Source organism: Pongo pygmaeus, chromosome 18 (assembly GCF_028885625.2).
Source record: "Pongo pygmaeus isolate AG05252 chromosome 18, NHGRI_mPonPyg2-v2.0_pri, whole genome shotgun sequence".
Classification (NCBI taxonomy): Eukaryota; Metazoa; Chordata; class Mammalia; order Primates; family Hominidae; genus Pongo; species Pongo pygmaeus.
The window spans coordinates 4,614,804-4,641,549 of record NC_072391.2 but is presented as its reverse complement, the minus strand read 5'-3'; the positions used below and the strand labels follow the sequence as shown (position 1 = coordinate 4,641,549).

Here is a 26,746-nt window from a genome sequence, read left to right as displayed (position 1 = left end):
TTGCCCAGGCTGGTCTCAAACTCCTGGGCTCAAGCAATCTTCCCAAGTCAACCTCCCTAAGTACTGGCATTACAGGTGTGATCCACCAGGCCCAGCCAATGTTATCAGTTTTTTGTTTGTTTTTGTAACAGGGTCTTGCTCTGTCACTCAGGCTGGAGTGCAGTAGCATAATCATGGCTCACTGTAGCCTTGACGTCCTGGGCTCAAGCAATCCTCCCACCTCAGCCTCCCAAGTTGTCAGGACCACAGGCGTATGCCACCACCCCTCCAGCTAATTTTTTAAAATTTTTTGTAAAATAGGGTCTTGCTATGTTGCCCAGCCTGGTCTTGAACTCCTGGCCTTGAGCTATCCTCCCGCCTTGGCCTCCCAAAGTTTTGGGGCCCGGTCGGATTACCTGTTTTAAGTAAAGAGCCTGATGATTCTTATTAAAGTGACCGAGTCATGTGCACTGCCATCCAGTTTCCATCATCCCCAAAAGATCCCGCGTGCCCCTTTGTAGTTAATCCATTTCCACCTCGAATACCGCAGCCTCAGGCAACAGCTGATCTGCTTCCTGCCTCTGTGGCGGAGGTCTGCAAACTACTGTCATGGCCAGATCCAGCTGGCTGCCTGTTTTCGTAAATAGTTTTATTGGAACGCTGCCACGCCCATTCATTGATGTATAGTCTGTGGCTGCTTTCTTGCAACAACTGCAGAGTTGAGTTGTGACCGAGACTGTTGAGCCCTGAAATCCTAGAGTATTTACCACCTTGCCCTTTGCGGGAGACGTTTACTGGCCTCTCCTCTATAGAGGGGCCTCTTTTGCACATCTCACGCAAATGGAATCACACAATACACAGTCTTTGGAATCGGGCATCTTTCACGTAGCATGTTGTTTTAGAGATACATCTGTGTGGCAGCTTGTATAACAAGTCTGTTCTCATCTAATCTCAGATCTCTTTGAAGTAGGTTTTAAAACAACCCATTTTATAGCTATGAAAACTGAGACTCCTACAAGGTTAGGAACTTACCCATTGTTACAGCAGGGCCAGAATCAGAACCCAGGTCTATAGGAGCCTGTGTTTGGGTTTGTCTTTTTAGAGACAGGGTCTCTCTCTCTGTCATCCAGGCTGGAGTGTGGTGGTGCAATCATAGTTCACTGCAGTCTCAAACTCCTGGGCTCAAGGGATCCTCTATCCTCAGCCTCCCTAGTAGCTGGGACTGTAGGCACACACCACCATGCCCAGCTGATTTTTTTATGTTTTGTGGAGATGGGGTTTTGCTGTGTTGCCCAGGCTGGTCCTGAACTCCTAGCCTCAAGTGATCTTCCCACCTTGGCCTCCCAAAGTGCTGAGATTATAGGCATGAGCCAATGTGCCTGGCTTCATGTTTGATTTTTTGATGCTTTTTACCCATGAGGGAGCTAGCCCAAGTTGGTGATGCTTGCAAGGTGGTGAGCCCTCTGCTACTAGGGCTCTCCAAGTAGAAGCTGGACCAGGGTCCTGTAGGCAAGTCCATAGCCTCACTGTGGCTGCAACTGTTCAGAGCCTTGCTTGCATGAGCAGCCCTGCCGGGAAACTGCTCATGGGAAGGTGAGCTCCAGCACCCCTGGAACCTACCCTAGAGGCACCAGGTGCCCTTCTGCCTCAGAGGTGCCGGTGTCGGGAGAAACGGCCAGGCAGGGCTCTGGCTGCTGCCCTGCCTTCAGGGGCCCCTTTAGCCTTTCAGCTCAGGGCCACTCTTGCCCTTCCGCCCAGCAGCCAGGGGAACAGAGGGTGAGCAACTTCTGGGTGCGTTTCTGATGTCCAGGCTGTGGGGCGGCAGCTGGGGCCCACTCCAGTGGGGAAAGGCAGCAGCATGTCATGCTGAGCAGCACAGGTTCTGAAGCTGGCCCTGTCTCTTAGCCGCGTGACTTGGGGCAGTTACTCACCCTCTGGGTTTTGGCGTCCTCATCCTCCAGTAGGGGATGCTGCCGCAGTGCCACCTGCTGCATCCTTATGAGGATTCAGTGAGGTCCCTGTATGTCAACCCCTGGGTACCTGTGGTGCTGGCACATGCTGAGCACTCAGATTGCTTATGTCATCACATCTCATTCACTCCTGAGATGCCAGCCTGCCTGTGCCAGCTGCTACACCTGCCCAGGGACCTGCTTTGCCCTGCAGGGCCCAGCAAGCACACCCCAGAGTGTGGCAGAGGTTCTGCCCAGAGTGAGGCAGCAGGGGTTCTGTGGCTTTAGGCCCAGGACTGTTATGGTCCTGCCAGCTGGGATTCCAGCCCAGGGCTATCCCAAGACGTGCCTATGCACGTCCGTCCTGTCTTTTCCCTGTCTCCTGCGGCTGGGAGGAAGACAGTCCTGCTCAGCCCTGTTGGGAGGCAGATCGCAGCAGGTGGTCACTGTGCTCCCAGTTCTGGTGATGCCTCTCGTCCTGTTCACACCCCGAAGCCCCGCCACCCTCCACACCCAGTCTCTATCTCCCCAGCCACCCACCGCATTTCCCTCTAGGGTCTGGCTTACTCTGTGCACCCCACCTACCCCTCCCCACCTCTGGAGCTGAGCCGTTCAAGTTCTTATTATTTAATTTTTGAGACAAGGTCTGGCTCTGCCGCCCAGGCTGGAATGCAGTGGTGTGATCTCTGCTCACTCCAACCTTTGCCTCCTGAGTTCAAGCAATTCTCCTGCCTCAGCCTCCTGAGTAGCTGGGACTATAGGCACCTGCCACCACATCCAACTAATTTTTATATTTTTTGTAGAGACGGGGTTTCACCGTGTTGCCCAGGCTGGTCTTGAACTCTTGAGCCCAAGTGATCCGCCCACCTTGCCTTCCCAAAGTATTGATACTACAGGCGTGAGCCACCATGCCTGGCCAACATTCAGGTTCTTTGGTTGCAAAGAACTAAAGCCAACTCCGGCTTGCTTAACCAAAAAGCAATTTCTTAGTTGACTCCTGGGGACCTTCCATGACTGAAGGAGCAGCAGGCTGTGCTGCCCTAGGAGGGGTCGGGCTGGGCAGCTGCGTTCCTGCGGGTGCCTGGTGACTCAAGGGGCTTCCTGCCCATTTCCTGTCAACCTCCTGATGCCAGAGCCCTTGGCCACCCTGGGTCAGCAGGGCCCTCGGGGACGTATGTCGCAGGAGGGGCCTGTGGCGTTTGCCCCCATGGTGTCCAGAGGGCCCTTGTAGACTTGCAGCCTGTTTCTGTGTGCGCACAAAAGTGTCACCTCGGAAGCCCTGGGCTTTGCTTCATACTGGGTTGGAAGCAGGACATTCCGGTGGGTTCAGCCATTCCTCTCCCACAGACCTAGTCACCGACTTGGACTTCTCGCCCTTTGATGACTTCCTCCTGGCCACAGGCTCTGCTGACAGGACGGTGAGTGGAGCCAGTTGGAAGAGCTGCTCTATGTCCCAGCCCGTAGTCCAGGGCCTTCTGAGCCCCAGCGTCATCCCCACAGGGTTCTGCTGCCTCCCAGTCCAGCCCCGCCCCACCTCCCAGGGCTGCGGGGCTAGTCTGAATTCCTGGTCCCACACTGGCTCCCAAGGGCTTGCTTGGAGTCGTGACTCTGACCTGACCTGGAGCCCGAGGACAGCAGGTGGGGAGGCTGCCAGAAACAACAGAGCCACTTCCCCGACTCTGGGACCATGCCCTGTGGTCCAGGAGCTGAGATGCCCTCCCTGCTTTCTCGGATGTGGGGTATGCAGCCCCTGGCCCAAGCAAGCTGAGGCGGGTGGGCGCTCCCCTCAAGGCCAAGGTGTGTGGTCTCCTGGAGTGGCCTAGTTCCAACACGGGACCTCACTGGGGTCACGGCAGCTGCTGACTCAAGGCAGTGAGGCCCTCAGCCCTGTGCTCACGGACTTGGTCTTTCCTGCAGGTAAAACTCTGGCGACTGCCAGGGCCTGGCCAGGCCCTGCCCTCAGCACCTGGGGTGGTGCTGGGCCCCGAGGACCTCCCAGTGGAGGTGCTGCAGTTCCACCCCACCTCTGATGGCATTCTGGTGAGCGCAGCAGGCACCACTGTGAAGGTCTGGGACGCAGCCAAGCAACAGCCCCTGACAGGTACAGGCCACCCTGGCCTGCCCTTCCCAGGGCAGCCCCACTCTGGACAGCACTCCATTTCTTTGTTGGCATGTTTAGTAACATAAATTTAAAAATATATCAAAGTTTTACACTTACATAGTATAAAAGTCTTAAGATTCTATGAGGCTGTAATAAACACCCCATCTCGCTTCGCTCTCCATAGCCACCAGTTTCATCCTCTTAGCTGTTTTTTTTTCTGTTGTTTTTCTCCATTTAAAAAAATAATGGCCGGGCGTGGTGGCTCATGCCTGTAATCCCAACACTCTGGGAGGCCAAGGTGGGTGGATCACCTGAGGTCAGGAGTTCAAGACCAGCCTGGCCAACATGGCAAAACCCCATCTCTACTAAATATACAAAAATTAGCTGGGCGTGGTGGCGCACACCTGTAATCCCAGCTACTCAGAAGGCTGAGGGAAGAGTACTGCTCCAACCCAGGAGGCAGAGGTTGCAGTGAACCGAGATTGCGCCACTGCACTCCAGCCTGGGTGACAGAGTGAGATGCCGTCTCAAAAAAATAAAAATAAAAAATAACTTCGGCCGGGCGCGGTGGCTCATGCCTGTAATCCCAGCACTTTGGGAGGCCGAGGCGGGCGGATCACGAGGTCAGGAGTTCGACCTCGTGAAACTAAGGTTTCACTAACATAGTGAAACCCCGTCTCTACTAAAAATACAAAAACTTAGCTGGGCGTGGTGGCGGGTGCCTGTAATCCCAGCTACTCAGGAAGCTGAGGTGGGAGAATCGCTTGAACCCAGGAGGCACAGGTTGCAGTGGCTATGGAGAGCGAAGAGAGATCATGCCATTGCACTCCACCCTGGGCGACAAGAGCAAGACTCCATCTCAAAAAAAAAACCAAAAACCAAAAAAAACCTTCTTGGATGGGCGCTGTGGCACACACCTCTAATCCCAGCACTTTGGGAGGCCAAAATGGGAGGATTGCTTGAGCCCAAGATTTTGAGAATTAGTCTGAGCAACATAGTGAGACACAAACTCTACAAAAAATTAAAAAATTAGCCAGGCACAGTGGCGTGTGCCTGTGTCCCAGGTACTCAGGAGGCTGAGGTGGGAGGATTACTTGAACCCAGGAGGTGAAAGCTGCAGTGAGCTATGATCACACCACTGCATTCCAGCCTGGGCAACAGAGCGAGATGCTGTCTCAAAAAATAATAATAGGCCGGGTGTGGTGGCTCACGCCTGTGATCCCAGCACTTTGGGAGGCCGAGGTGGGTGGATCACTTGAGGTTAGGAGTTTGAGACCAGCCTGGCCAACATGGTGAAATTCCGTCTCTACTAAAACCACAAAAATTAGCTGGGCATGGTGGCAGGTGCCTATAATCCCAGCTACCTGGGAGGCTGAGGCAAGAGAATTGCTGGAACACAGGAGGCGGAGATTGCAGTGAGCTAGATTGCACCACTGCACTCCAGTCTGGGTGACAGAGCAAGCCTCCGAAAAGTAGTGGGGGTTAAGACTTCACCATCTTTTTAGGGGAGCACAATTTAACCTGGAACAGGAGTCGCAGAGAATGTAGAGAAGTATTTTGAGACCTCACACTAGCGAGGGAGAGTATAGACGGCAGGAGTAGAGGCTTAGGGCAGGAGTGACCCTGTGGGGTGGGAGCTATGTTGGAAGTGAGCCTGGGAGGGATGAGAGAGCCAGGCCAGGAGCAGGGAGCCTTGGAAGGTAGTTGAGTGATGTACAGCTGCACAAAGGTGGGGTGAAGGAAGCAGCCTGTGGTGCAGGGGAAGCCTGTCTGGGAGAAGCTGCTGCCCTTGCCCCCTTGGCTGAAAAGGACACTCATAGCTGCTGCCTTTGCTCTGGGATTTCCCCCCAGCAAGGCCCGCCCCCACTCACTTCCCTGGTGCCCTCACTGCCCGGGGCCTGACTGTGGCTGCTTCTCTGCAGAGCTGGAGGCCCACGGGGACCTGGTGCAGAGCGCCGTCTGGAGCCGGGATGGAGCCCTGGTGGGCACGGCGTGCAAGGTGAGCAGGCAGGTGGGGATTCCCTGTGGGGCTCTGTGCAGGCCTCCTGGCCTGGGACCCCCTGGGCTGGGCCTTCCAGGCTTGTTGTTTAGGAGGCAGCGGAGCACTGAGGTCAGGATGGTCATCTGTGTGCCCTGCCCCCAAGCTGCCCCTCACACCCCCGCTCACCTACATCTGGAAGCCCCTACTTTGCCTAGGCCCCTGTCAGATGAGAACCCACGCTGGTCCCCGGTTTGCGCCCTAATGTCGCCACCTTCAACCAGCCTCCTCTGGCCGCCTGTCTGGTCCGTCTGAACCGCCAGCCTTTCTGCGAGACTCTTGTTAAGCAGCATTCGGCCGCAGGTGCTGGGCCAGGCCCCAGTTGCTGGGGAGGTGACTTCCGTCGAGGACAGTACAGACAAGAGGACCCGTGACCTGGGCTCTGCAAGAGGGACATGGTGCTTTGAGCTGGTTGGACAGGCCAGGGACGCGTGGCCTCAGGCAGGGATCGGGGCTAGGACAGGCAGGTGCGGGGCAGGCGGGTGCTGGGTGGTGAGTAAGGGTTGTGCCTGTTGCCATAGGGGTAATGGGGAGGCAATGAAGTGTTAAAGGCCAGAGTAGGACAGGTGGTGCAGTGAGGGGGGCGGATTCGCATTTGGAACCGCATGGACAGTGTGTGGCAGGAGGGGAGTGTCTACAGGGGGATGTGTTGTGGCAGCCTGTGGGGAGGTGAGAGCTGTTCTCTGCCGGGAGTGGCGGAGACCTTTGGGAGGAGGAAGCCAAGTGTTGGAGAAGGGTTGGGTGGGAGGTGTGGTGGTCCTGAGGCAGTAGGAGAGGCCTGTCACTGGGACAGGGATGTACTGTGGCAGGGAGGGGGCGCTAGAGGGGCACCTGATGTGAATGTTCTGGGCAGAGCCGCTCCAGGGTGGCTGCAGCCTTGCTGAGCTGCCTGCGGTACTTGGAGGTGTCAGTGGAGTCTGGGCCCGGAGGGGCTCTGAGCAGAATCCGGCTGCAGGTGAAAAGTTGCCGTTTGTTTGATTTGCTGACCGCGTAGTGCTGCCCCCAGGAGGGAATAAGAAGAGCCTGTAGGGGAGGAGGTGGGAAGAGGAAAGCCAGGACCAGGCTGGAGCCTGAGACCAGGGCCAAAGGGCTTCCCCAGGGAGATGGCCGTGGGTACCACCAAGGGTCTCTGAAGACCTGTCGGGGTTGCTGGGAATGAGGGCACCCATCAGGGCCCTTCTGGAGGTGTGCTGAGCCTGAAGACACATGAAGAATGGCTGCGAAGCCTGGGAATGGAGCCAAACAGGAGCTAGCAGGGCAGGGAAGCCGACCAGACCTGAGCATCCCGCCCCAGGGCTCTGCATACTTGGAGGGACCCTAGTCGAACTTTGTTTTCTGTACTCTGCTTTTGTGGAAGCCGCATCTCCCAGTCTTGATCAGTTTTTCCTTTGTGGTGTTCATTGAGCAGAGAGTCCTGAGAGACTGGCCTGAGCTCTGGGGGCCAATAAGGCCCCCAGGGAGCCCCTTCTGGGGATACCTGTTATGCGTGCTTTGACCTAACCCTGCTGGGGACGGCATCCCAGGCAGAGTGAGCTCGAGGCCGGTCCTTGAGGGATGAGCCCTGGCTGAGAAGGAGGGGACGGGCATCCCACGCAGAGGGGATGGCCTGGGCAGTCTTAGCAGGACTCAGGGATGGCTGCCTTGGGACTGTGACATCTCCTTTCTTTGAGAAACTGTCTCCGCCCCTCTGTCACTGGTGTGGTGGTCCAGGCCCTCCTCCTGGGGATCCGAGCCCTATTTGCCACCACAGTTGTGCCCGGAAGGACAGTGAGCAGCCCCATGGGCCACCGGCGTGGCCACTCTTCTCCTTGCTTACTGGTGTCTTGCAGGAAGAGTCACAGGAGCCACAGTACAGAGGAGCTCCTGCCGCTTCCCCAGTGGATGTGTTTCCCCCGCTAAACCCAGAGCTTAAAGTTGCAGGGACAAGAAGCACACATTTCCCAAGTGGGTCATGGGAGTGATGCTCAGTGGAACGACTCCCCCTCCTTCCCCTGGTTCCTGGACCTAGGAATTCCACCTGCGGGGACGCAGCATTGCCTCCAAGCCACACCTGTCAGCACAGTCTAGGGCCAGTGGGTACCTCAGCCCTGGGTCGGCTGTTGCCTTCTTTTGCTGTAAAGGGAGTAGTACATCGGGGCCCTGGTGGGGGCATCCTACACCGGAAACCCTGGCAGTATGGAGCCGGGAGTGGGGGGTGGCCTGACTGTCATAGAGCAGCCAGTGATGCCCATGAGTGTGCAGAGAGCGAGGGCTTGTCCTGAGCTGTGGCTGGAGCTGCTGGATGGGCCCACTCCACACCAGGAGCGAGCCTGAGCCCTTCTTTGCAGCCGCACCTGGCTCTGGGTTTATGTACTGGAGCTGCTCATGCCACCGGCTGCCTGATGGGGATGGGGGTGGGGGGTCATGGGACTTCCCACCAGAGTGTGCCCCCACCCTCGCCCCATCTCCTTCCTGGCGGCGAAGCCTCCGTGCCCCTGGCTCCCACTCCTGTCCTGCCGCTGTATGAGCAGGTCTGCCTCCCAGGACCACCAAAGCCCCCTCCTGCTCCCTCTTAGCTACTCCCACTGGGTGAAGGGGCCTCCCGAGCTGGGAGCGAAGGGGCAGGAGGCCACTAGGGGGCGCGCTCTCCTTACGGATGGTCCATTTCGGCCTGCTGCGCTGCTTATTCCCGGCGTGGTTGAGCCTGATGAGCCGGGGAGGACGCGGCCTCTGCATCCTAGTTCTTCTCCGCTGAGCCAGAGCAGCCTCGGTGCCCACTCTGAACCCTGGTTTGGACCCCGCGTTAAGCTCCTCCATGAGGGTGGCCCAGCGGCCCTCGTGGAGCGTGTGCTGTGAGTTCCGCCCTTAGCCCCAGCGCCCAGCCCTGCCCAGGGGTGGCGCTGTCCGCATCCTCACAGTTCACAGGGCTGGGCGGGTGGCCGGTCGCTGGCTCACGCCTGTAATCCCAGCACTTTGGGAGGACGAGGTGGGAGGATCACTTGAGCCCAGGAGTTCAAGATCAGCTCGGGCAACATGGTGAAACCCCATGTATACAAAAAAAATGCCAAAATTAGACAGGCATGGTGGCACGCGCCTGGGGTCCCAGGCTGAGGCAGGAAGATTGCTTGAGCCCAGGAGTTCCAGGCTGAAGTGAGCTCGAATTGAGCCACTTCACTCCAGCCTGGGCGACGGAGCAAGACCCTGTCTCTTGAAAAACAACAACAACAACAACAAAACTGGCCGGGCGCAGTGGCTCACGCCTGTAATCCCAGCACTTTGGGAGGCCAAGCAGGCGGATCACCTGAGGTAAGGAGTTCAAGACCAGCCTGGCCAACATAGTGAAACCCCTTCTCTACTAAAAATACAAAAATTAGCTAGGCATGGTGGCATGCACCTGTAATCCCAGCTACTCGGGAGGCTGTGGCAAGAGAATCACTTGAACCTGGGAGGCGGAGGTTGCAGTGAGCCGAGATCACGCCATTGCACTCCAGCCTGGGTGACAGAGCAAGACTCTGTCTCAAAACAAACAAACAAACAAACTAAAACCTCAAAGAAAAAAAAGAAAGAAAAAAAGAAACCATAGGGGGCTCGGGGGCTTGCCCACGTCGTAGCTGGTCAGTGGTGGTGTTGGCATCTGGACTCGGGCTGTCGGCCTCTGCAGCTCTGTGGGGCAGGAGCAGCTCTGTGGGGCAGGAGCAGCCCTGACTGCTGGATGTCGTGTCCTGCCCTTCATCTCCTGAGAGCCTCTGTCGCTTGCTGTCCCTGGTGTCCTGCCTGTCTCCTGCTGTCCCCTGTCTCTGTCCTTGATCTCTAGTTGCTCTGTCTGGCCCACTCTGTCATTGTCCTCTGTTTCTGTCACACTCTGTCCTCTCTCATCCCTTGCTGTCCCTCGCTGTTCTCTCTCTGGTCTCTGTCCTCTGTCTCTCATCCTCCTCTCTCTGTCCTCTGAATCCTAGGTGTGGAGTAGTGGAGTGTTAAGAGCCAGTCCTTGGACTGTACCTGGTGCCCGCCTGGCACGTAGCAGGTGCTTGGTAAACTGCAGCTGGCAGGGCTTTGCCAGGAGCGGCATAAAACCAGGGCCCTGCTGAGGCAGACCAGGGAGACCTGGCTTCTGAGGCCCTCTCCAGACAGGCCCCCGCCTCTGCCAGCCATGCGTGTGCCCACGGCCCCCTTCGTTCCCACCATCTGCCTCCTCACGTGGCCTCTCCTCCCCCAGCGCCAGACACCAGCAAGTTCCTTTCTCCACCTCTTTGCTCACGCTATTTTACCTTCCTCGAATGCTTTCCCTTCCCAGCACAAGCTCTGTTTGTCCTTCCACAACCAGGTCTAAGTTCTTCCCCGCGGTTTCCCGTGACAACTTCCAGGCCCTGGAGTCCAGCACTGAGCCTGGAGCTTGGTAGTAGCAGGGAGGCTACTCATCTCTCAGGGAGGGGCTGCACATGGAGCAGGAATTCACTTGGTTTTCCCCTGCATTTCTTTTTGGGTTGTTTTAGTTGATAGACTATTTTCTAGAACAGTTTTAAGTTTACAGAAAAAGTGAGCAAGTTGTACAAGGATTTTCCGTATTCCTTACCTCCTCCCCCAGTGTCTGTGATGAACATCCTGCATGAGTGTGGTACGTTGTTTCAATTGAGGAACCAATGGTAAACATTATTATTATTATTATTATTATTATTATTATTGCACTACTGGAGCGCAGTGGTGTGATCTCAGCTCACTGCAATCTCCGCCTCCCAGGTTCAAGTGATTCTCGTGCCTCAGCCTCCCGTGTAGTTAGGACTATAGGCATGTGCCATCACATCCGTCTACTTTTTTGGTTTTTTTGTTTCTTTTTTGAGACAGAGTCTCACTCTTGTTGCCCAGACTGGAGTGCAATGGCACGATCTCAGCTCACCGCAACCTCCGCCTCCTGGATTCAAGCGATTCTCCTGCCTCCCCATCCTGAGTAGCTGGGATTACAGGCATGTGCCACCATACCCAGCTAATTTTGTATTTTTAGTAGGGATGGGGTTTCTCCATGTTGGCCAGGCTGATCTCGAACTCCTGACCTCAGGTGATCCGCCCACCTCGGCCTCCCAAAGTAGTGGGATTACAGGCGTGAGCCACCATGCCTGGCCTAATTTTTTTGTATTTTTTGAGATGGAGTTTTACCATGTTGACCAGGCTGGTCTCAAACTTCTGACCTCAAGTGATCCACCCATCTCGGCCTCCCGAAGTGCTGGGATTATAGGCCTGAGCCACCATACCCGGCCTGATACTTTATTATTAACTAAAGCGCACAGTTTACATGAGGGTTCAGTCTGTGTTGTATGTTCTATGGGTTATGACAAATGCATGACGTAATGTAACCACTATATGGAATAGTTTCACTGCTCTAAACATCCCCTGGGTTCCACCTATTCATCCCTTCCTCCCTCCTCCCAGATCACTGCCAAGCACTGATCTTTTCATTGTCTGTATATAGTTGGAATTACATGGTATGTAGTATGTAGCTTTTCAGATTGGCTTCTTTCACTTAGCAATGTGTTTTTGTGGGCTAACAGCAATTTTTTAAAATTATGGTAAGAAAACACATATCATAAAATTTACCTTCTTCTTCTTTTTTTTTTTTAGCTTGCTGCAGCCTCAAACTCCAAGGCTCAAGCAGTCCTCCCACTTCAGACTTCTGAGTAGCTGGGACTACTAGCACATGCCATCACGCCCAGCTACTTTTTAAAGTTTTTGTAGGGACAGGGATCTCACTATGTTGCCTAGGCTGGTCTCAAACTCCTGGGCTCAAATGATCCTCCCGCCTTGACCTCCCAAAGTGCCAAAATTCACCATCTTAACCATTTTTAAGTGTACAGATCAGTAGTGTTAAGTATATTTACACTGTTGTGAAACAGACTTGAGAATTTTTTCATCTTGCAGAACTGAAACTCTATACCCATTAAACAGCAGTTTCCCTTTGCCCTACCTCCCAGCCCCTAGGAACTGCCATTCCACTTTCTATGTCTATAATTTTCTATGTCTATAATTTGACTACTTTAGATGCCTCACATAAGTGGAATCATATACTATTTGTTCTTTTGGGGCTGACTTATTTCTCTGAGCATAATGAAATGCTGCATCGTCAAGGGTTACTCGTTGTGGCGTGCAGTAGGATTTCCTTGCCTTTGAAGGCTGCATAGTATGCACAGACCACATTTTGTTTATCCATTTATCCATCAGTAGATCTTGGGTTGTTTCCACTTCCTGGCTATTGCGAGTAGTGCTGCTATGAACATGGGTGCGCAAATATCTCTTCATGGCCTGCTTTCAGTTCTTTTGGATATGTACCCAGAAGTGGGGTTGCTGGAAGACATGACAGGTCTATTTTTAATTTTTTGAGGAATTGCCATACTGTTTTCCATCACAGTTGCACCATTTTACAATCCCACCAACAGTGTGCAAGGGTTCTAACTTCACATACCCACCAACAGTTGCTTTTTTTTTTTTTTTTTTTTTGAGACGGAGTCTCGCACTGTCACCTGGGCTGGAGTGCAATGGTGCCATCTCAGCTCACTGCAACCTCCACCTCCTGGGTTCATGCGATTCTCCTGCCTCAGCCTCCCCAGTAGCTGGGAATACAGGCGCACACCACCAAACTCAGCTAATTTTTGTATTTTTAGTAGAGACGGAGTTTCACTATGTTGGCCACACTGGTCTTGAACTCCTGACCTTGTGATCCGCCCACCTTGGCCTCCCAAAGTGCTGGGATTACAGGTGTGAGCTACCACGCCCAGCCTTGCCTTTTTTTTTTTTTTTTTTTTTTTTTGAGTTGGAGTTTCGCTCTGTTGCCCAGGCTGGAGTGCAGTGGCATGATCTCGGTTCACTGCAACCTCCACCTCCTGAGTTCAAGCGATTCTCCTGCCTCAGCCTTCCAAGTAGCTGGTATTACAGGTGCACGCCACCACGCCCAGCTAATTTTTGTATTTTTAGTAGAGACAGGGTTTCACCATGTTGGCCAGGCTCATCTCGAACTCCTTACCACAGGTGATTCCCCCCCCACCTTGGCTTCGCAAAGTGCTGGGATTACAGGCATGAGCCACCACGCCCAGCCTGACACTTGCTATTTTTAAAAATGTAGTAGGCGTCCTGATGGATGTCAGGGGATATCTTATTGTGGTTTGGATTTGTATTTCTCTTATGGTTAGTGATATTGAACATATTTTCATATGCTTTTTGGCCATTTCTATATATATTTTTTAAAAATGTATATTTAAACCAGGCCTGGTGGCTCACACCTGTAATCCCAGCACTTTGGGAGGCTGAGGCAGAAGGATTGCTTGAGGCCAGGAGTTCAAAACCAGCCTGCTCAACATAGTGAGACCTCATCTCTACGAAAGAAAAATTAAAACATTAGCAGGGCCTGGTGGCTTGTGCCTGTGGTCCCAGATACTTGGGAAGCTGAGGTGGGAGGATCGCTTGAGTCCAGGAGGTTGATTTGCAGTGAGCTGTGATTGCACCGCTGCACTTGGGTCTGGGCAACAGAGCGAGACTGTCTCAAAAACAAACAGACAAAAAAGGCCAGGCACAGTGGCTCACACCTGTAATCCCAGCACTTTGGGAGGCCAAGGCAGGCAGATTACCTGAGGTCAGGAGTTCGACACCAGCCTGTCCAACATGGCAAAACCCCGACTCTAGTAAAAATACAAAAAATTAGCCTGGCATGGTGGCGTGCACCTGTAATCCCAGCTACTCGGGAGGCTGAGGCAGGAGAATCGCTTGAACCCGGGAGGCAGAGGTTGCAGTGAGCTGAGGTCGCGCCACTGCACTCCAGCCTGGGTGACAAGAATGAAACTCCATCTCAAAAACAAAAAAAAAATACAAAAAGAGAGAAATGTCCATTGATGGACTTTGCCATATTGCTCAGGCTGGTCTCAAATTCCTGGGCTCAAGTGATTCTTCCACTTTGGCCTCCCGAAGTGTTGGGATTACAGGCAGGACCCACTGTGCCTGGCCTACGGTAGCTTTTTTGTTTTTTTTTTTTTTTTAGATGGAGTCTGAGTCTGTTTCCCAGGTTGGAGTGTAGTGGCATGATCTCGGTTCACTGCAAGCTCATTGCAACCTTCATCTCCCAGGTTCAAGTGATTTTCCTGACTCAGCCTCCCGAGTAGCTGGGATTACAGGCGCGTGCCACCATGCCCGGTTAATTTTTGTATTTTTGGTAGAGACGAGGTTTCACCTTGTTGGCCAGACTGGTCTCGAACTCCTGACCTCAAGTGATCTGCCGCTTCGGCCTCCCAGAGTGCTGGGATTACAGGCATGAACCACCTCTCCTGGCCATACTTACTATATTTTCAATTTAAGACGGGTTTATTGGGATGTAACTCCATTGTATGTTGAGAAGCATGTGTATTTCAAGTTCTTTTTATGTGTACTGGTGCAAATGATGTTGTTTTTCTTTTTTTCTTTTTTTTTTTTTTTTTTGAGACGGAGTCTCACTCTGTTGCCCAGGCTGGAGTGCAGTGGTGCAATCTGAGCTCACTGCAACCCCTGTCTCCCAGGTTCAAGCGATTCTCCTGCCTCAGCCCCCTGAGTAGCTGGGATTACAGGCGCCTGCCACCATGCCCGGCTAATTTTTTTATTTTTAGTAGAAATGGGGTTTCACCATGTTGACCAGACTAGTCTCGAACTCCTGACCTCAGGTGATCCACCCACCTCAGCCTCGCAAAGTGCTGGGATTACAGGCGTGAGCCACCATGCCTGGCTGGTGGTGTTTTTCATTTCAAATTCCAGTTGTTTACTGTTTTTCAAAATATGAAAACAGGAATCTGTGCTGAATGAAACAAAATAGACCTGTGCTAAGATGTAAAAAGGAAAAGTTAACCAGCCCCCATCTTCCCCACCCTTGATACCCAGCATTAGCACACCAGCCTGTGTTAGTCTAGACCTTTCTCCTTGCTCAGCAAACTTGTAACATGTATGGGCTATATGACAGTTGGGTATCAATAAAAACAAACAGGATCATGGTCACACAAATGGAGATTTTTGTTGATTTTTACCACAGTAGAATCACACTATGCCATGTTATTCTACAACTTCCTTTTTGCACTTAATTTATTATGGCCAAACACGGTGGCTCACGCCTGTAATCCCAGCCCTTTGGGAGGCCGAGGCGGGTGGATCACCTGAGGTCAGGAGTTTGAGACTGGCCTGACCAACATGGTGAAACCCCGTCTCTACCAAGAATACAAAAATTAGCCAGATGTGGTGGTGGGCGCCTGTAATCCCAGCTACTCGGGAGGCTAAGGCAGGAGAATCGCTTGAACCAGGGAGGCAGAGGTTGCAGTGAGCCAAGATTGCACCACTGCACTCCAGCCTGGGTGACAGAGCAAAAGTCTGTCTCAAAAAAGAAAACAAAATTATTATGGCCCAGCCTGTAGTAGTGGATACAGATTGTGCCCTGGTTCTTTATGCATGAATGTTTGTGTACACACACACACATGCACACACACGTGTGCATGCACACACACACAGATTGTTCCACAGAAAGAAGGTCCCATACAAAGCATGAGTGTTTTATTTCAGTACATTTTTTTCTGCTTTTTGTCTGTTTCCATCCTCCCTTTGGATAATCTGTCAGTAACTGCCGAATGGATGGTTCGGAAGTGTAAGCTCGTCTTCCTGGTTAGTGCTAAATTCTGTAAGTGCAGAAATGAGGTCATCATATGAGCCTCTCCAGGCTGGGCCTAGTACAGGGCTGAGCATGTGTGGGACGCTGACAGCCTAGAGTTTGGTTCTGGACCTCCGTTTGTCTGTCTGTGAGGGGTCACGGTGATAGTACCATTTCATAGGGTAGTTGGAAGAGTAGGAGGGGTCGAGTGTCTGGTATGCCTGATGTGGAGTAGGTCTCAGGAAGCTGAACACTCCTCACTGAGTAGGTCTCAGGAAGCTGAACACTCCTCACAGAAAACTGGGGGACTGGGTGGTGGTTGCTGCTGTGCTGAGGAGGAGGAACAGAGCTGATGAGGGATGCCCTGGTGTGTGATGCCAGCCCTGCATGCTGGGGATGGGCTGCTCAGAGCCGGGGTGGGGGGGGGGGGGGACAGGCTGGCCCCCAGGGACCCTCCAGCCCCTGGTGTGTGATGCCAGCCTTGTGTGCTGGGGATGGGCTGCTCAGAGCTGGGGGTTGGGAGGTGGGGGGAACAGGCTGGCTTCCAGGGACCCTCCAGCCCTAATCGCAAGTTGTTTCCTCCTCTCTGCTTTTCCAGGACAAGCAGCTGCGGATCTTTGACCCCAGAACAAAGCCACAGGCCTCTCAGGTGAGTTGTGTGGGCAAGCCGGGGTTGGTTGAAGCCTCCGCTGAGGCTGAGGACCCAGTGGTTCTAGCAGGTGGAGGTAGGGGCAGGCCTGGGGTCCTGGCAGACATGTTCTGCAGCACCAGGGGTCCCCAGGAGGTGGGCCACCACTGCTGGGAGCTCTTCCTGTGGAGTGTGTTGCGGGTCCTGGGAGGGCCTGGCTTTGATCACAGGGTGGCAGAAGCTAAGCTTCCCCCAGGCTCTCCACGGAGGCCATCCTGTGGCTTCAGGCAGCGATCTGAGATTCCCACTTCCTTCCTTTGAGACCTTCACCCTGGCATAGTCAGCAGAGACCAGCTGCAGAGGAGCCAAAAAGAAACAGCACCTGTCCTCTGCAGGAAGATCCTGAGTGGGACCTATCAAAACGTACAGGGTCCAGGGACTGAGCTTGTTCTGGTTTGTGTCTGTGCATGGAGTGTGCGTGGCCATTTCAGTTCCGAGCGGGGAAGCTGGGACCTGGCTCATGCTGCAGGCATCCACCCACTGGGACACTGTTCATTCGCCCTACAGGGACCTTGTAGGCAGGAGCAACAACCCCGGGACAGGGCCCTGTGTCTGGCTCCATAAACATTGCCTGTGCTAGGCAGGGAATGTTTATGGAGCCAGACACAGGGCCCTGTCCCGGGGTAGTTGCTGGGGGCTTCTCTTGCTGGGCTGGTTTAGTGCTTCCCTGAGTAACTGGCCGGGGAGCAGAGGCCTGAGTAATGCCAAGGGGGCAGACACAGATGGCCTGAAGGAGGACGGGCTTGTCCGAGGGGTCTGCGCGAGGGGCGCTGGGGGATACAGGCCCATGGTCACCTGGGTTGTGGGAAGCCATTACAGAGTTTTTTTGTTTTGTTTTGTTTTGTTTGAGACAGAGTCTTGCTCTGTTGCCCAGGCTGGAGTGTAGTGGCGTGATCTCGGCTCACTGCAAGCTCCGCCTCCCGGGTTCACACCATTCTCTCGCCTCAGCCTCCCGAGTAGCTGGGACTACAGGCGACTGCCGCCACGCCCAGCTAAGTTTGTTTTTGTATTTTTAGTAGAGACTGAGTTTCACCATGTTAGCCAGGATGGTCTCGATCTCCTGACCTCGTGATCCTCCCACCTCGGGCTCCCAAAGTTCTGGGACTACAGGCCTGAGCCACCGTGCCCGGCTGCCATTAGGGAGTTTTAAGCAGGAGGTGCGATGAGTAGATTTACATTTCTTTTTTTTGGGTGGGGGGATGGAGTCTTGCTCTTTCGCCCGGGCTGGAGGGCAGTGGCGCAATCTCGGCTCACTGCAAACTCCACCTCCTGGGCTCAAGTGATTTTACTGCCTCAGCCTCCTGAGTAGCTGGGACTACAGGCGCCCGTCACCACGCCTGGCTAATTTTTTTGTATTTTTAGTAGAGACGGGGTTTCACCATGTTGCTCAGGCTGGTCTCAAACTCCTGACCTTGTGATCCACCCTCCTCGGCCTGCCAAATTGCTGGGATTACAGACGTGAGCTACCGCGCCTGGCCGTGAATTTACATTTCTAAAAAGAACTTTCCAGAAGCTGAGGAGGCTTATTCCCTGAGGAAGGTGAAGTTTAGGGTCCTACTGTTAGCTCAGGAGAGGAGCTCCCCAGCAAAGACCTAGGCCCATCACAGATAACCCCTCCCCATTTCTAGGACTTTTTCCCCACCCGGGGTCAAGAGCAAACCACCAGCCTACCAAACTAGTGGTAGCCTGGAGCCCCAGAGCCCCCTACACACACAAGACTCAGGAGAGAAACCCAGTCACATGGAAGATTGCAACTTTTTAGTCCAAACGGTACAGTCAGTTCCACTTTTGTCCAGCTGAAGACCGAGAGGACTCCCATTTAAGCAGTGAAACTAGCCAGGCAGGGTGGTTTTGGCCACACCCTGGTCATACTTGCTGGTGAGGCTGGCTGACCTCTTCGTCATGTGGGACCTGGGCCTGGTAGATGGTGGCTGTCTGCATCTCAAGGCCGTGTGGGTGTGTGTGGTATCCTCACTAGGTAACTTTCTTTGACCTCCAAGCCTTTGCCCAGAAAGCGGGGCCCAGGCTCAGCTTGAAGGCGCCACGGAGGCTTCCCCCGGCCCCCTTCACTTTCTCAGGTTGCACTCTCCTCTCCAGAGCCCAGGGCACTGCTGGGGCACCTATGCTTCTGCCCCCGACCTACCGGGCATGGCTCTGAGCCAGCTCGCTGGGCCCACGTGATTCTTCCTATTCTCGCCTCCTCCGCCCCCTCTTTCCAGCCTTCCTCTTCTTCTCCCCTCCTCTTCCAGCAGGGCTGGGGGCGGTGACTGATGCCGAGGTGGGGATAGAGTGGCTGCTATCCAAGGGGCTCCCAGCTCCTCGAAGAGAGAGGGAGAGGATCTGGTTCTGGAGGGAGCCCCCCTGCGGGGCTTTGGGGTGAGGAGACCTGGGAAGAGCGTGGGTGGCTCCCACCCTTTCCAGCTGCTGGCTGGGGCTGTGCTCGGGCCCTGGTGCGGGGGCAGCAGGCCTGGAATGCCGTTCTCCGTGTGGCCCTGCCCCCCACTTCCGCCCAGGGCATCTGGCCCACACCTGGCTTCTATTAGGAAAACCGCTGCTGGCAGCCAGGGCCGGTGTGAGCCGAGGGGCCGGCTCGAGGGAGAGGCCTTCTGGGATCGCCTTCTCTGGCAATCCTCCTTCCTGCCTAGTGGGGTGTGGCTGGGGGGTCAGGGAGCGGGGCCGCCTGCCCTCCATCCAACCTCTGTCCTCTGTGGGTCCCACCCCACCTGAGCCCTGGTGCTGTCCCGGAGCCCAGAGTGGGCCAGGGAGTCCGCCCTCCACTGTCTTGTTGGAGCCCTGCCTCAGGCGTGAGCTTGGAGCAGGGGGCCCTGGGGAGGCTCCTCCTGCTCACACCCCTGCTTGGTTCTTAGACTGCATGTATGACCCTTTGTTATGCGCCAGGTACTTGGCATATTCCACTTCCTTGGAGGTGTAGACCCCGAGGGTTGGATGGTTCTGTGGCTTCTCCAGGGTCCCACCTCAGGGTGACAGAGGCAGGCTCGCCCCTCTGATTGCAGAACCCCCAGGACCCCCACTGCTGCCCCTTCCCTTTACAACTGACCCAGCTGGGGCTAGGTGAGGCCCTGGAGCCCAGGCTGTTCCGGGAAAGTGGCAGCCCCAAATGAGTGTCGAGGCCTCAGAACTCTTGTCTGGGCGGGAGGGGGCCCCGGATTGAGCCCTCTAGGAATCCCAGTGCATCAGACAGGCCAGTGGGGGGTGGTGAACCTCAGAGGAGGGAAGGGAGTAAGTGGGGGAGTCTTACTGTTGAAGTAGGTCCCCTCACCCCAGCAAGGAGCCAGGCCTGCTCCTGGAACCATCCTGCCCTGCACAGGAAGTGTTGCCATGGTGATGAAGGGGCGGGCACGCGCCTCCCCTCCTGCACCCGCTGCGGGGCTGACACTGCTCCTGCCCTGCCACAGCCCCTCCTGTTCTCAGAGCCAGGTTGGGGGGGCCCTTTTGGGGCTGCAGGGTAACAGGATGCCTGGGTCCCAGCTGCAGCCCCTGTTCTTGCCCCCTACCCAGGAGAATGAGGAGCTGGGGAGAGGGCTCTTCTCTGAGGCTTGCTGAGGCTGGCAAACAGGTCTCGCTCTGTCGCCCAGGCGGGAGTGCAGCAGCGCCAACACGGCTCACTGCAGCTTTGACCTCCTGGGCTCAAGCAGTCCTCCTGCCTCAGCCTCCCTAGTAGCTGGGACTACAGGCACGCACCACCACGTCAAGCTAGTTGGGTTTTATTTTTTTGGTTTTTTGGTTGTTTTTTTTTTTTTGAGATAGAGTCTCACTCTGTCACCCAGGCTGGAGTGCAGGGGCACAGTCTCGGCTCACTGTAAGCTCCGCCTCCCAGGTTCAAGCGATTCTCCCGCCTCAGCCTCCCGAGTAGCTGGGATTACAGGCGCCTGCCACCATGCCCGGCTAATTTTTCTATTTTTGGTAGAGATGGGGTTTCACCATGTTGGCCAGGCTGGTCTTGAACTCCTGACCTCAGGTGATCCACCCACCTCGGCCTCCCAAAATGCTAGGAGTACAGGCGTGAGCCACTGTGCCCAGCCTGGTGTTTGTGTTTTTAAGAGAGAAGTTTTCAGTTTGTGGCCCAGGCTGCTCTGGAACTCCTGGGCTCAAACCGTCCTCCCACCTCAGCCTCCCAAAGTGTTGGGATTACGGCAGGTACCATTGCGTCCAGCCTACCTCTCATTTTTGATACTGGTGATCACTCCATTGATGAGGAGTTATAGGGTAAGGGGTGGGCCACTGACCCCCTCCCTCACCTGGGGGCTTCCTTTGGTCTCTGGGCAAACTGAGCTGGGTGTACCCACAGTGGGGAGTGGCTGGGCGCAGCCAAAGCTCTTACCTGGACCTCTGAAGGCTGGGCTGAACGCTCCAGGGAGCAAGAGCTGGCCCAGGATGTTTGCTGGAAATCAGAGCGTTTCTGGGGCAGCTGTGGTCCTGGGCGGCTCCTCCTCCCTTCCCTGCTGCTTCCTAGCTGCGACTTTGTGCAAGCCTCATCACCACTCTGAGCCTCACGTCCGTCTTGTGCAGGTGGAGGAGACAGCTGGGGCCGGGCCACTTTGCACCATGGCTTCCTCTCTCTCTGCCTTTGGCTTCCCACATGTGAATTAGGAAGGTGGGAGATACAGGCCAAGGGCGTTCCACCCCTAGCCTTAGCCTGTGCCCCTAGGTGAAAAGTGCTCAGTGGCAGCCTCTGGGGGACCCTGCAGGCTTGGCCTAGCCTCCATCTCCCTTGTCCCCACCTGCTGGCTGAGCGGGTCTCTCTGCTTCCAGTTTCCAACTCTTTGCAGATGCCAGTTCCCATGCCTGGCTCACACCTGTCAACCCTCCCAGCCTAGCAGGAATGACACTAGGTCTTCCCTCACTTACACTCTGACGGTACCCTGCTATCACCTGTGAGACATGCACACTTGACACGTGTCAGACACAATCCTGAGCCTTCTACAAGCGTTCCCTCTTACTCCTTGTGGCCGTCTTCAAAAGTAGGTCCTTCGGCACCATAAGAAAGGTTAAAAAAAAAGTAAATTCTGTTACAGTGCTTTTTACAGACATGGAAACTGAGGCACAGAGCCAGTGACTGACCCAACATGGGAGGTGGCCAGGCTGGGGCTCTCCTGGGTCCATCTCCAGAGCTTCCTCGCCTAACACCATGCGGCTCCCCCATGGCCTGCACAGTCACAGGGAATGACACACTGATTCTGTTTGGCCTACATCTGCCTCCCTGATGTGTTTATTCCACGGGCACGGGGACTTTCCCCATTTTGTTCACCACATCATCTCGAATAGTGTGTGGCTCAAATATCCGTATGACGAGACAACAGATGAGTGAGGGGCACTGCTTCCCCCAGCACCTGCCCTCTCTCTGAGAACCATCCGGCCCCACCGCCAGCTCCTAGCACGGTTCTGGCCCCTGGGAGGCCTTGTGTGTTTCTTGAATGAATGAGTGACTTTTGGACAAGCTAAGAGCCACCTGGTGGGCTGCACGCACACACATATTTGCACACCAAACACCAACGAGAGGGCAGGAGCCCGAATGACACTGTGACCCTCTCCGGGTGTTGAGGGCAGGGCTGGCCAATGGCTCGACCCTTGTCCTGACCTGATATCCCCTCTTACGTGGAGAGAGGGCAGTGGGGCCTTGGTTCTCAGGCTCCAGCCCCAACTTCCTGTGCCGGCCGCAGCCTGGTGGGAAGGGAACAGTGAGAAAAGCCCCTCGAAGGACGGGACCTGGAGCCGTTTCCGATGGTCTCCCACGCTGGAGTCAGCCTCCACGGGCTGGGGAGGGGGCCCCGGGCCAGCTCCTCGCAAGCTGCTTCCCTCCCTCATTCATTCCCAAGGAGATCGTGGGAAGCTCGGAGGAAGCTGGCCATGGTTTGGGGTGAACTATTTTTGGTAACAGGGTCCTTCGTCTCAGGCTCCAGGGGCCAGGGTGACTGGGAGGAGCTGTTTGCATTTCCTCTGGCCCCCTCAGCTCCCCACTGCCAGGGCCCAGGAGGACAGGGCCCCACCCACCATGTGAGCTTCCCTCTCCTCCCAGGGGCCGGGAGCCTTCCTGCTGGCAGCTCCAGCACCTCGGGAGGGCCAGGAGAGGCACTACTTGGCACTCTCTGGATGTTGCCCAGAGGTGGGTCCCAGGCCCTGCCTCTTGCCTGGGGCAGCCGCAGTGATCCTCAAAATCCCCCGATGTACACGGCGCTTTGCCACAAGCCCTGCCCTTCCACATGGCGACAGCCCTGAGAAGCGGGTGGCACCGCACTGTGAGCCCCTTACACAAGCGAGAGAAATGAGAAATTGAGAGAGTGTGGCGTCCCCAGGATCACACAGCTCTTGGGGGCAAGAAAGTGCCAGTGCCTTTAGCCCCCGGCGCAGCAGGGAAGGGGCCTGGAGCTGGGGAGCGAGGCAGCTCTCTCCTTGGGAGGAGGGACACTCGGGAGGAGCAGCCAGGTTGGCCTCTGGGTGCAGAGCTGCCCTCAGCTGGGGCAGAGGCGGGGCTGATCCCCGGGGTGCTTCAGAGACCACCCTTGGTCCCAATGGGGACGTGGAGAAGGACCCAGCCCTTCCCACCCTCTGTGCAGCTTTCAGGCAGGTGAGCAGCAGAAGTTCCCCAGCTCAGGCCCATTCCAGGGGGCCCCACCCACCAGCAGGGGCCCTGGGGGCTCAGGTCCACCTCTTGCCTCCTGCAGAGCACGCAGGCCCATGAGAACAGCAGGGATAGCCGGCTGGCATGGACGGGCACCTGGGAGCACTTTGTGTCTACTGGATTCAACCAGGTAGGGGGTTCCTCCCGGAGGAGCAGGGCACGGCCAGGTGGGGACGTGTCCAGTCCTTTGGGTGGGGATGAAGCCAACGGGAGGCGGGGGACCGAGGGCCAGTTCCAGGCCTGTCCATATACGGCCTGGCTGTGCGGCCGGGTCTCAGAGCCTCAGGGGACTGACGGCTGCTGAAAACCGGCAGATTCCATTTGTAATAGCTCAGCCTGACCCCAGGAGCCATAGTGGCCCCACAGGGACCCAAGTCCACAGAGGGAACCGCCCCTCATCCTTTGTCACCTAAGGGTTCTTAAAGGGGCAGAACATGAAAACCCGAACTCTCTTTCCCTGGGGTGACTCCCATCCCCACTCCAAGCCCTGTTGTGGGGCAGGTGCCCCATGTCAGGCTGTACCCTCAGGCGCTGGGTTCCCTGGGAGCCCCCGGGTGGGGCTGAGGGACAGGCCCCTCTGAGCCCCTCTCTTGCCCTCCCTGCAGATGCGTGAGCACGAAGTGAAGCTGTGGGACACGCGGTTCTTCTCCAGCGCCCTGGCCTCCCTCACCTTGGACACCTCGCTTGGGTAGGAGCTGCGGCACGCAGGTGGGCTGGGGGTGCTGATGACCCAGGGTGCCGCAGGCGAGGGTACCTGATCCGGCCTGTCAGTGAGGCAGGCTGATCTCCGGGGTGTTCTGGGGTACCTGATCTGGGCTGCAAGGCCTTGCTACAGACACCTGGCCCTGTACCCCCGGAGCTTCCGGATGTCATGAGCAGCAGGTGCTCAGGTGCCCCTCTGGCCCCTGGTAGCAGAGTGGGCCCTTGGTCACTAGAGGTTTCATGGCCGGGGGTTGACACAGGTATGCTTGGCATTCAGGGAGAAGGTGTGATCCCGAAGTGCAAGAATACGCTTCATTTTTCTGTGGATGTTCTGGCAGGGCTGAGGCCCAGGGAGGCTCCAGGCTATGATAGGAGGGTGGACGTGGGCATTGTTGGACAGCCTGGCAGTTTGGAGGTGGAGGTGGAGGTGGAGGTGGGCTTTGGCTTATGCGGCCCACTGAGGTTTATGCGGCCTACTCCGCACCAGCCACATGGCTGTCCTGTTCTATCCGGAGGTGCATTCCCAGGTGGGGCTGGTGCCCAGGCAGCCTGGGGGGGCTCCAGGTGCACCTCATCCTTCCATCTGCCCTCAGAAGTGTGTGGAAAGGGCTTTTGGCAGTGCCTGGCGGGGTCCTGGCCAGGCACATTCAGCTGTGTGCAGAGATGGCCTTGGCCCACTGCGGCTCAGGAGCCAGACACCAGGAGGCTCAGGGCAAGCATTTATGAGTGATTCATCTGTTCAGACCACCCACAACACAGCTGGGGAGACTGAGGCTGGGGGGGTGTTCAGAGACGTAGCCAGGCAGGGCCGGGGTGGAGAGACAGGGACTCCATCTGCCTTCTGAAGCTTCACCCGTGACTCATGAGGGCCTTGCTGGAATCTTCACAGGCAGGGGGATCCGAGAACGTCAGAGCCGGGAAAGGGGTGGTGCTTGGCAAGCTTATTCATTCTTCCATTGCATAACTGAGGAAACTGAGTCACAGGCAACAGTGACCTGTCCAGGCTCTGGGAGCAGCAAGGGTATGTGTCTGGGGGTAAGGAAGGCTGTGGGATCTTGCGGGGAGTCCCCAGAAGAGCTTCCACCTGAGTACCAGCGAGAGCTCCTGCCAAGGGCTTCCCCGGGCTGAGAGCTGCCCAGAGGAGGGGTAGGGGTCAGGGTGACAGTGACGCCCTTTCCCATCCTCTCACACCCAGGGAGGGGCTGAGAAGCTGGCAAGGCCCATTTTACAGATGAGGGAGGCAAAGGGGAGCAAGATTCGGCACCTTCCCTGAAGCCATATGGAGGGTAAGAGGCAGAGTCAGGGCTGCCCTCAGCCTCCTGCCTGTTCTGGGCATTGGAGATTCAGGGAGGAGTCAGTGGGACCCACCCCACCTTGAGGAGTCAGAGCTCCCAGGCCTTCAGACTCCACATCCAGGATCTGGCCCCATGTCCCCCATCCCGGGCCCGGAGCTGCCTGGCATCTTGTCTTCTAGACCTTTCTAGGTCAGACAGCCCCTTCCCTGCAGGGCCCCCAGCAGAGGCATTGGTGTGAAGGGACCCGGCATCAGTCACTTCCACCCACCACTTCCTGCCTTCCAGGCTCCGCCCCCAGTGGCAGGGTCCCCATCCCCTGCAAGCATCTCCTGCCTGGCCCCAGTGTGGCCTCTGGAGGGAGTTAATGATGCCCAGACCTCACGGTGCCACTGGCCAAGGCTGACCCTGTAATTACCACAGTTAAGAATAGCCTCGAAGGACCAGTGAGGACTGGAATTTCTCAAATGACTCCCAGATGGGTGGCCAGGCCAGGGTTCTCTCCCCTCTGCCCCCAAGCCCTGGCCCCTGCTCTACCAGCCCCCATGAAGCTGGTGGATGCCAAGGATGTATGCCAGCCCCCCAGCTGTTCTGAGAGGTGGCAGGTCCCCTGCACCCCCAGGCGTCCTGGAAGCTGGAGCCCCCCACTAACTCCCTGGGGTGCCAGGGCCTCTGAGCGAATCTGGGCTGAGCATGGAAAGTCTGGAGTGTCATCTGTGGGCACGGCTAATGGGGAGGTTGGCAACTGCATCCACTCCACCACTCTCGAGTTCTTCTGTTTTACAGATTTTCCATCTTGGCTTGGGCAAAACAGTGTGTACCCTTATGAGGGCTAGAGGAGGCCAGGGTTCGTGCACACACCCCGTCCCCTCCTCATCCTCACCCAGGGGCCTCCGCTGTGGTCCCACCTATGCTCTTCCCCTGACATTCGTGGAGTATCTCAGGGGAAGCCGGCCACAGTGAGAGGAGCAGGGGCTGGGAGCCAGGCCAGCCTTGAACACCAAGGTCCTGTCTGTGCTCAGGCAGCATCCACGGAGGGCTGCCCAGCACTTTGTGTGCCTGGCACCATGCTTGGCGCAGGGTGGAGGTGGGGGGATAACGAGAGGGACTGGCAGCCTGTACCAAAGGAACAGCTCATGCTTTGGTCTTGGAGATGCAGAGATACACCTGTCTTGGGTGCCACGCTTCTGGGTGTGAATTGAGCGGGGATGAGTGTGTGAACGCCTGTGAGGGGGCTGAGTGAACTGTATCACCCCCTATCCCCATAGAAGTAGGGTCTATTGCTTCTGTAGCTCACAGTGGCCGTAAGCCCTCCCGCGTGGCCAGCAGCCCCATCCGTGGCTGGGGAGCAGGTGCTGGGGTCCTGTCTCCACTTACTGTGAGCACGTTGTCTTCCCTCCCTGCGGCCGCTCCTTTTCAATAGACGAGGTTGCCAGGCATGAAACAAGAGCATGTGTCGTCCACATGGCCCAGGGCCTGCTGCAGTGAGCACCTGGTGATGGGGGCTCACACACCCCCACGCCTGCCCCTGGTCCCTGGCCTAGAGTCTGGGGGCTTGTCCCGGGTCGAGGCTGCATCTCAGCTTGGTCGCCCCCTGGCTGGGTTCTCCCCTTCCCCGAAGCCCTGATCTGATGGCACACTCCAGACACTGTTCCTGGGAAGGCTTCCTTTCTTTGGGCCCTGCCACCCCCCTGCCACTGCCCCCCGCCACCATCCCACTCGGTCAGGTTTGCTTTGCAGT

At 56.1% G+C, this 26,746-nt stretch overlaps 1 protein-coding gene across 6 annotated transcripts in view; it reads left to right on the top strand.

The window, feature by feature from the left end:
- LOC129016358 (mitochondrial import inner membrane translocase subunit TIM16) overlaps positions 1–26,746 on the top strand; it is a 76,846-nt gene that overhangs the window by 4,930 nt on the left and 45,170 nt on the right. For 4 of the 6 annotated variants that reach the window (XM_054455755.2, XM_054455759.2, XM_054455760.2 and 1 more), the window contains exons 4-9: positions 3,276–3,346; positions 3,846–4,029; positions 5,952–6,028; positions 16,282–16,332; positions 23,055–23,141; positions 23,617–23,699. In XM_054455755.2, the coding sequence (XP_054311730.1) occupies positions 3,276–3,346; positions 3,846–4,029; positions 5,952–6,028; positions 16,282–16,332; positions 23,055–23,141; positions 23,617–23,699 (553 nt within the window). The remainder of the gene's footprint in view (positions 1–3,275; positions 3,347–3,845; positions 4,030–5,951; positions 6,029–16,281; positions 16,333–23,054; positions 23,142–23,616; positions 23,700–26,746) is intronic. The other 2 variants (XM_054455756.2, XM_063655087.1) reach the window with 1 other exon arrangement.